Source organism: Nematolebias whitei, chromosome 3 (assembly GCF_014905685.2).
Source record: "Nematolebias whitei isolate Nwh7 chromosome 3, NemWhi1, whole genome shotgun sequence".
Classification (NCBI taxonomy): domain Eukaryota; kingdom Metazoa; phylum Chordata; class Actinopteri; order Cyprinodontiformes; family Rivulidae; genus Nematolebias; species Nematolebias whitei.
Genome location: NC_056500.1, coordinates 5,171,802 through 5,182,087, shown reverse-complemented (window position 1 = coordinate 5,182,087; position 10,286 = coordinate 5,171,802). Strand labels below are relative to the sequence as shown.

At 39.0% G+C, this 10,286-nt stretch overlaps 1 protein-coding gene across 1 annotated transcript in view; it reads left to right on the top strand.

Moving 5' to 3' along the window:
• Positions 1-2,882: 2,882 nt before the first annotated feature.
• wu:fi04e12 (desmoplakin) overlaps positions 2,883-10,286 on the top strand; it is a gene marked incomplete in the record, with an annotated part of 43,800 nt that continues 36,396 nt past the window's right edge. Inside the window, 4 exon segments of the mRNA XM_037697907.1 lie at positions 2,883-3,131; positions 6,141-6,242; positions 6,962-7,052; positions 7,968-8,089. Coding sequence (XP_037553835.1) covers positions 2,941-3,131; positions 6,141-6,242; positions 6,962-7,052; positions 7,968-8,089 — 506 coding nt within the window.

Here is a 10,286-nt window from a genome sequence, read left to right as displayed (position 1 = left end):
CTCATACACACATCTGGCAATCCCCCCCGACACACAAAGAAACACCCATATTCCACATTCCTCAGTCACTGCAGAGGACTTTCAAACTGAGAAACAAGGAGACCATCTAAAGTCTTCATGGACCTGAAAATGCACTTCTAAAACTATGAAACGATTTTCCAGAAGCTACAAATTCAGGATGTGCTGTCACTCTTCTGTCAGGACTGCAACATTAAAAGACACAGTACTAAAAATGTCACCTGTCTGCTAAGTTTTTCAGTAAACAGCGGCAATGTTCTCTTTTTGGAGATCCTCAGGGTTTTATGCTCGGTCCTGTAACATTCTCCTAGTATATGCTCCCCTTAGGCTCTATCTTAAAGAAAGCTTTACACCTCTTTATGCAGGCGACGCTCTGATTTACCTACAAATGAGATGCAATGATCTGTTTTGGCTGAACTGCTGCTTCGGTCTTTTCAGAGATCAACTACTGGATGGTTTTATTTACAATATAGCTGGATTGATGTTGTTTGGACCCAGTGTATCTTCTTTACACTCTCATATGGATCTGGGAGGCTTGTTATTTAACAAAAGACATGGAATACAGATTGTAAGTTTGAAAAACACTAAATTTAGTGGCTAAAAATCATTTTTTAATAAAAAAAAACTGAAGTTTTTATTAAGGACCAGAATTGTTCATTCTTTGTAACATTTTTTAAAGGGTTTCATGCTCATCATATTTAAAATTGTGTTTAGTATTAGTGTCTGCTGTAGCTGCCTTGGTCTGTGTGAGTGTGTTCATTTGTTTGTACAATCAGCTCATTATCTTATGAACTGGGTTTTAATGGAGCAAATTCAATTGAAGGCGGCCAAGGGACTTTAATAAACAACAAACTATGGCCATAACTCAGTCAGTTCTACATGTATCGTGCTGAAATATGGTGCGGTAGTAGTGGAGACTGTGCTCTAACAGATCACAAAAGGTGTTCCTGTCTTTTTAAAGGATCCCCTTCATGGCTTCAGTTGGTCCAGGATGCTGCAGCTCATCTTTCAACACAAACACGACAGAATGAGCACATTTAACCTGGGAATGTATCAAACAACTGAGGTAGGTGTCGACTTAGACATCATTGTTCTTGGAAAACAGTTTATGATTTGGTTTATTTGTCTTCACATGTGCAGTTTGAAACATATTTTGATGTGTGCTTTGTTCTGAACCATTTTTAAAAAAACGGTACAAGTCTTTTATTTGCATCATTTTCTGTCTGTTGTATTTTTGTCGGTGGCAGGACCAGTGAAACTGCTCATGTCGTTATTAATAAAATGCTATTTTCTTTTTACAGTAAATCCATGTTTTGATCGTCTGGTTCAGACCTGCAGCCTGTCGGGTCTCCAATAAAACTATTAATGTGACATTTATCATATTAGTGGGTTAACAAGACTAGAGATCTGCAGATAGTTTAGTCTTTTGAGGCACAGAGAAACTTTTTTTTCTGCAAGTTATTGAGTCTAACTTGTCAACAGAACATTTGTGTTGTGTTGTGGTCTGGAATGACTTTTCTGTGAAACCAAAAATCCTCTCATGCAGCAAAACACGCACACCCCAGAAAAGCTGAGCATTAAGACCTACTGTTTGTTTTTTTGTCCTTCATCCCCATTTGTTCATGACTCTGGTTTCAGAGTTGACTCCGAGTCTGAAAGTCTCCAGGATGTCAGCACATTTCAGTCTTTGCAGGAGGGCCGGCCTGTGTGCAGGCACACAAAGACGCCACTGTCCATGACCCTGGCTTTAAAGGAAACACTGCTCTGTGTGTTTTGGTCAAATCTCTTCATGAGTTCAGGGGCTTTAAACTGATCTGGGTTTCACCAAAGTGATCAGCACAGCACTAAGAAGATGACATGAGGTGACTTCTACAAGCCGTTTGTGCTGCTTGGCTTAACGTCTCCTTTCATGTGTGTGAACAGAAATAGTTGGACAAGTCTGATCAGATGGAAATCAGGAAACTTTCTGTGTTCAAACTGTAATTTGGAACATCTCAGAGAAAGTTAATGAGATACACTCATTTAGGATCTGCTGTCAAACTTGTTTCTGCTGCGAGTCCCAACAACCTGCTGCAGGCGAGTTTTAACTGTGTGTGTGTGTGTGCGTGCGTTATCTGTCCTTTCAGCAGTTTGCCTCGAAGCTCTGCCATCTTTACAGCAGTTCAGGTGATTCTGCTTTCCATCACAGAACTGGTCTGATGTCAGAACAAACCCATCAGCTGTTCCGTTGGACAAGAAAATAAACATTTAAACAGTTTTGTTTGATTTTTCAATCTTTTAAGCATTTGTACTTAATTTATGTTTACTATACTCATCAGTCTGACAGCCAAATGAAAGAACAAAAAGCAGATGGACTCGTACTGAAAGAATAAAGAGGTATTTCAGCTCTTTAGGTAAATTTGTGAAAATGTTTTTTTCTCTAATATTGTAAAAAAAAAAAAACCATTAACTTCAAAATGTCGTTTACATAAAAGCCATTGCTTCCAAATAATGTGCACTTTTTGCTAAGTTATCCATACTTAATAAACTCAAAATATTTTCCAAAATATTCTTGATACTTTCCCAAATGCGTGCAGCTCCAGATCGTTTGTTTTATTTAAATATTACACTTTCCTAATTGTCGTCAGGTTGCCAGATGTTGTTTGAAACAGGTAAAAAATACTCTAAAAGAGTCTCACTTGTGCAACTTTTCCTAAATCTCCTCTCTGTGAGGACTGAAGTTCAACTTCCACAGTCAGCTTCATATTCAGCTGAGCTCCTTGGGAGTGGCAGAAGCCTTCTGGCTGAGTGGAGACGAGGGGGCGTGGTCTGCCGCCTCCCAAAGCGCACCTGCAGTGCGTGCGCGCCGCGCGGGCTGCAGTCTGAGCAGAGGCTCAGCTGGAGGGAGAAGCTTCTTGCTGAGGCTCCCCTTCCCCAGCCACCATGAGCGCGTACGGCTCCCAGCAGCAGCTCAACGCGCGCAGGGCCGGCTCCAGGAGCGACCTGGCCGGGGCCGGCACCTATTACGCACGGAGCGACGTGGCGCAAGGAGGCGGGAGCGCGTACGACAATCTCGTGGAAGGACACAGAACCTATTCGGTTTCTAGGACCATGCCCAGAGGGTCAGTGACGAGGTGAGGGATTATTGGTTTTCTGTGTGCACGTTTAGTGTCGCGCCTGAAGTTTGAGAAGCTGCAGGACTTGCAGGCGCTTCTGCTTTTATAAACCTGCTCTGAGCTCTGTCCTCTGAAGAAGCTGGTGCATGCCAGATGTTTAACTAAAACCATCTCAAATCCAGCTGAAGCTGCAAACACTTAAAATAAAATTTGAAATAGTGCTGATTTCTGTGGGAGTTCCCCCCTCATCATTAAATGCAACAGTTATTGTTACAGGGAGATAATGAAACAAAGCTGCAGAGAAATGAGAGGTTTATCCCTCCTAACGGTGACTTGTAAGTTGTTCTAAATCATCCGTGCACAGCAGCTCTCTGCCCCGGGAGACGTGCATGATTTATGAGCAGAACTGAACTTTTGAGCTCAGTGTTGCAACATCTCAGTCACTCTTCATTCCTGAGCCAGTTTCAGAGCCTGCAGAAAGAAGAAACGTGTCACGCGCTGAACACCAGATGTTTGACAATAAGGTGGTGAATCCTGCAGCATTAGGAGAAGCTCCTTCTCTGACCTCTATAGTTGGGATGCTTGTAAAATCTAATTATGCATATACTTTTTATTAGCTCCCTTGTTGTTGTCACTGCTTGCAGGAATATGACATCTTTCATTTAACCTTTATTTATACAGATTAGTCTCATTGAGTCACGAGGACTCATTTTCAAGAGAGAGCCTAAACAATGATATACAATAATAAAAAAAAAAAACAATTAAAATAAAAAAGTAGTGTTATATTAATAAGGTGCCAAATAAAACAAGGTAAATACTAAAAAACAAAATTTGCTTGGATTTTTCTAATGAGCGTTTCAAATGTTTAAAATCACTTAAAGAAATCTCGTTTGTATTCAGGAGAAATGAATGAGATTCTTGTTGAAAATGTTTGTTTTAGTTTTAATCTCATACAACTGATGAATTTAAACAAATTAACCTTCTTTTTCAAAACAACGATTGACAGTTTTGATGTTTATGCTTGGCTTTTACAAAATGTTCGCTCTGAGCGACTTTATGGGAGTTTTGTCGTTGAGGAGGTGCAGAATCTCAGGTTTATTCGGGTGGTGTTGGAGTTCTTTTGTTGGCAGGAATTACGCAAAAGTTTTCAATTGTCGTGGAGGCCAGACTTTTTTTAATGGTAATAAGGTTCCAGGTTTTTGTTTAGCTGCTGATCATTTATGTTTCGAATCCTTTATTCAAGCCAAACTGAAGATTTGAAGCGTTGCTTTCAGTTTTCGTTGTATTTTTTCATTCTTTTTTGTTGCTAAAAATAACTTTCAAAAACTGTTTCAGCTACATAAAACTCTTTCCAACTTCATCTCGAACAATAAGCACCCTAGATTAAGGCTGACCTTGCTATATCTGCCATATGACATGGGTGTGTGTGTGTGTGTGTGTGTGTGGGGGGGGGTGTTACAATTACCAAACCTATTATGGTATTTCTGGGCAGCCCAGATCAGAGAAGCTGTTTTACTTGACTACCAGGCGGCCCCCAGCATGTGTCACAACTGAGTCCCAGTGGCTTTATATTCCTATAAACTTAGAAATGAACTCAACAAACAGGAAAAATCTTACTAAGCAAACAAAAAAAAAACAACGTTTTCTGAAAAATACAACGATGATCTGGCAAAAAGCACTTGATTATTTGTGGGGACAACAACAACTATCCCAGTTCTCACCCATTATTGGTAACAGTGATTTTCAAGCAGACCCAGGTTTTAAGCTCTGGTCTACCAAGGGTATAGCTAAGGTGTCTGAGCTCTATAGGGGGGGGGGGGGCGGGGTATTTATGCCACTTGAAGAACTTAAAAACAAATGTGATATTCCTACAAAACATTGTTACAAATATCTTCAGGTTCAGAGTTTCATTTTGTCCAAGCAGCAAAATAATCTTGATCCACCCTCTTTGTCTTCATTAGAATATATTACTATTAAACACGATGGAGGACAGGTGCCTCTTCTTTACTCCTTGTTTGTGGACAAGTGTAAAGAATTTTTGAACAATATTGTACAAGCATGGGTAACAGATTTGGGAGAAGCTTTGTCGAGCAAGGAGTGGTCCGAAGCTTGCACTTTGATTCCTACTCAATCTGCCAACATAAACTTCAAATTATCACAATATAAATGGCTAACTAGGCGATATATTACTCCAGTGAAATTACATTATTTCAACCCGAATATTCCTGACGCTTGCATTAAATGCACTTTTCAGAAAGGGTCCTTATTTCATTGTATGTGGGAGTGTCCTTTTAAGAAAGCTGTGTTGGCTGAAATTAGTTGGATGATTGGTGAGGAGATTCCTTTAAATCCTAAAATGTGCATCTTAAATATGTATCCTCAAAAGTTAATGTCAAACAAATTTGAGGTCCCGACTTAATATTTGCTTTTTGGAAGCTAAACGCTGAATTGCATCCTCATGGAAGAAAGAGACATTATGTGGAATTTCACAGTGGATTAAACAAATGGCTTTTTACTTTGCCCCTGAGAAGATCAGCTGTTTTACTAAGAACAAGCTTGATACATTTTGGGAAATCTGGACTTTTTTTTTTTTTTTTTACAATTGGCTTGGCCAAAATGATATTCAACTCGACATGTGGAAAGAGGACTTGTCATAAGGTCATGTGAGAAGACAAACTGGTCTTTATGTTGATAGATTTGTTGGTTGGTGCTTTTTATTTCTCCCTCACCTGTGTTTTTTTATTTATTTATTATTGTCTGGGGTTATATTTATGCATTTGTATAAGAATGGGCATGTTAATGTGCTCTTGTTAAAATCAATAGAGATGTTTAAATTTATATATAAAACTTTCAAAAACTGTTCACCTGCAGGAGACGGGGCTTTTATTATTTATTTTTGAGGCCTGTGACTTTTATTTCTCATTTTCTTGACATTTTTTTAAAGATGAGCTGCACACGGACCTTCCAGATTGTGTAATTGTTGTATTTGTTGTGGATTGAACTGAAAGAATGATCTGTTTGTGGCAGGACTGGGGCGGTCCAGGGAGGCCGGAACGAACAAGACCTCTTCGTGGACGGTTACAGAACCTACTCGGTTTCAAAGACGATGCCAAGAGGGGGTGCGATTAGGTGAAGAAGAGTTTTTTGTTGTTTATTTTTCTGTTTGGAGCTCCTTTAGTTTGCCCACCTGAAAAGTTGCCATTAAATATTAGACCTTTTTAAAAACAGAGGGGTCAAATGTCAGACTTTTCTGATTGTCACAGAAAATATTCAGTCTTGATATTTGGTTTGATCAATATTTAAACAGATAAAAAATACAAAATACAGCAAAGTTTGATAAGATTTTCCAAACAAAATAAGTTTTTTTTTGGGGGGTGGGTGCTAAAAAAGGTTGAATATTTTTAAAACAATAAAGAAACTGAAATGTATAAAATCAGCAAAATGTAAAGAAAGTAACAATTCATCGAAGTAAATGTTTTGTTTTTCATATAATTTTCATTGCTTCTTGAAAATGTGTTGCACTGGTTTTGTTTTATTCGTTTTAAAATATTTTCACTGGTTTTGTTTTATTCATTTTAAAATATTTTTTTGTGCTGCACTCTTGTAATCCTGAGGCCGCAGGTTTGAGCCCAGGAAGGGTGTTAGGTGTAAAACTATCGCTACATCTTTCATGCGAGTTCGCTCGCTGTGGCGACCCCTGCAGAAGGGAACAGCTAGAATAAAAACAACATTTTAAATAGTTTAAATACCTTTAACTTGTGTTTATAATTGTGTAATTGGTGCTAACATGTTGATTAGGCCTGTAGTCAGAGCTGATGTTGATGATTTCTCTTTGCTGCCCCCTGCAGCACCTCCATGCCCAACTTCTACCAGAAAGCTGCCATTCTGCAGAACCAGTGCATGGAGTACCTGAAGAAGGCCGAGGTCTCCATTCAGGCTGTGAGTTCTGCTTCATCTGATCTTTAATTGATCGTTTCCCTGCAGAGGGAAAGTCATCTTGTGTCATTCTGAGGGCTTTTATTTTGAAGCAGCTCATTCTCTGTTGGCGGGAAAAGACAGAAAGAATGAGAGAAATGTTTTGTGGTTGAAAGTGGAGTCACTGGATGCTGCAGCAGAAACCACACGGTTAATTAAAGAGTTTGTTTATCTCTCTGCTGGATCTGCAGAATAATTAAACTTTCAGCACTGTAAAAAAGAACTGGTTGACTCGGCTTCGTTTAGTCTCGTTTTCACAGAAATAAATCACATAAACAAACAGTTCAACTAATTTTTATCAAGTCTGTACAAATGAATCACATGAAGCCGTCTCAAAATGTTACCAGATAATTTGAGCTTTTCTCATCAAAACTTTACAAAAATATATACAAATATGGGTTACTACTATTAAAGGTACATATTGTAAATTGTGAAGTTAAACAGAAAAAAGGTTATCCTGAACAACATCAAACAGTGCAGTTTGAAAGCGTTTACTCCAGTTTTCCAGATATATTAGAAGATTCAGAGCTGCGGGTCTGCAGTCAATGTAAACAACGATCTTTTACTCGCAAAGTTTACTCAACAAATCTGAGCGAAAATACAAAACGCCAGACTGAAATTGTCTGACTTCTCCGTTCCAAACGGCTCTTCTTCAGACGTCGTGTTGACACATTTTCAGTCACTTTAGATGTTCTTGTAGGTAAACAAACACATGTCGCGGTTGGCAGCCATCTTCATTACAAATGTTTAATTTTAAGGACGTTAATCATCAATATGAGGACAAAGTGCAGATTTTTTTTCTTGTTTTTGACCAGTGTTCTTGACGTTGCATTTATTCATTTTTAATAATTACTTCTCCGTATGCTATGTACTTTGCAGGGCAATACCTCGGGAGATGTAGAGTACTACATGGGCAAGGTGAGAGAGACCATCGACTCTCTAAAGTCGTGCGGTATGGAAATGTACCAGACTGGACAGCCTGCAGATAGTGTCTTCAAGAGGTAAAAACAGTTCACCTTTGCACATTTCAGTCATTTATACATCAAAACCTTCGGTTCGTTCAAGAGAAGCATGTCGTGAGCTGTCGGGGCCTCAGGCCTCATCTCGGACTCCAGGCCCACCTCCTGCTCATGAGGCTCCCGGCTCTCACTCCCTCAGAAATAGTAACTATCTCAATAAATCAAGGAAATTCAGTTTACCAGTTGTAATAAATCAAGGCAGGAAAAGATTAGAGTTTACAGCGCTGGCCTCTCCGACACAATTTGATGCTGGCTCAAGGACCGGAAGAAGCAGATGACAATGTTGCCTTACAACTATATATGGCCTAGGCTCCGCCTTCTTCCGGGAGTGCAGTCTACAGTGTTGCCAGGTGTACGATAATTATCGTATTTGTATGACAATTTTGCCCTCTGTACGATCAATAATCCCAAAAAAGGCCAAACATATGATAATTTGACCATTCCGTAAATGTGTGGTTGTAATCGGTTGTCATCAGCCTCTTGCAACTGTCTGTCAGAGGTTTTTGTGAACCCTGAAGGCATCTGTGTCCACAAACAGAAGCGGTTTTCTAAATGTTACCTACGAGTGACGTGTATGCGTTTGCCTCAGAACAATGGCCATAATTGGCTGAATAGTCTGCTGCGCCCGCCCCATGAGTGAGGAAAAGAAAAGAAGAAGAAGAAGCAGAGCCGGTCTGGAAGTGGACCCATCACTACTAGTGCATCAATAGATTTCTTATTTTGGTTATGACGGGTGTACAATAATTCCACTCAAAAGACGATAATTTTATGTCTCTAGTACGATAATCTTACATTTCTCACCTGGCAACACTGGCAGTCTATCAGTGTATCAGAGGGGCGGATCCCATTGGATCTTATGTGAGCTGACGTGTCAGGAAAAATAAAGGGATGTAGAAAAGCCTCTCTGCGTGGTGTGGCGAGTCAATAAAGTAATGACAAATAAATAAAAAGTCTATTCCTTGACGGGTATTGAATCCCTGGGAGACTCTTTTCAAGAGTTGCTGGCCCTGTTTAAACCGGTCAGAACCGGGTCGTAATCTTATTACAATCCGTCTCTGAGCAGATCAAAAACCCAGGGTCACAGTCTAGGTTAACTTTTTCTATCAAGCGTGATCTGACTTTTTTGTTTTTTGTAACTTTCATGCTGTTGAAAACATATAAATTTAATTACAAATATTTCCCCCATAAAACTATACGGAGATCTCTTCAATTGATTTAAAACTTTGTTCTTTTTAAATCTGGTTCAGCTTCTGGCTCTGTTTTTGTCTTGTTTGTCTTTTAGCAAAGGATTTTCCCATTTTTAGCTTTAATCACCATTTTAGCTTCATGCTACATTTAGCTTAAAGATAACCCTTTATGTTTAGACAACTTTTTGCTACTTTTAGCTTTGAGCTAGCATTTTGCTATATTTACCTAGCTTTTTGCTACTTTTAGCTCTGTTTTTTTGCTTTTAGCTAGACTTTGGCTACGTCTACCTTCTAAATAGCCTTTTACTATTTTTATGTAGTTTTTTTTTGCTATTTTAGCTTTTAGCTAGATCATTGCTACTTTTACCTTTTAGCTTGATATTGGCACGTTTAGCTAGCCTTTACCTAATTTTTAGGTTTTAGCTAGCATTTTATGACAGCCTTTTGCTACTTTTAGCAATCATTTACTATGGTACTTTGACCCTCCTGCTGCTCTCAGAACAAAATGACCCATGGGGTCTTAGTTGCCTCATAGGTCATTTTGACCCAAGGGCAGCAGGAGGGTTAAGCTAAAGACAAGAAATAATAACAACAACACAGCAGAACTGCATTCCCTGAACGTAAGGACACAAGTCACACAATAGCTACTTCAGATTTTTATAGCCTTCCACTGCTTTTAGCTAGTGTTCTGCTCCTTTTAGCTCTGACAGCTCAGTTTCAGCTTCTTCAGCATAGGCCTTCAGTACTGCAGTGTTCACTCTGGATTTTGTTTTTTTTTGACTGAAAATGCAGTTACTTTAGTTTTGGTCAGGGCTAAGTGATATGCTAAGGGATATGTTAAGTGATTTGTTAAGTGCATTTGTTAAGTGACATGTAAAGTGATTTATTAGTTAAATGATATGCTAAGTGATATCTTAAGTGATATGTTAAGTGATATGTTAAGCACATTTATTAAGTGATATGTTAAGTGATTGATTAGTTAAGTGATATGT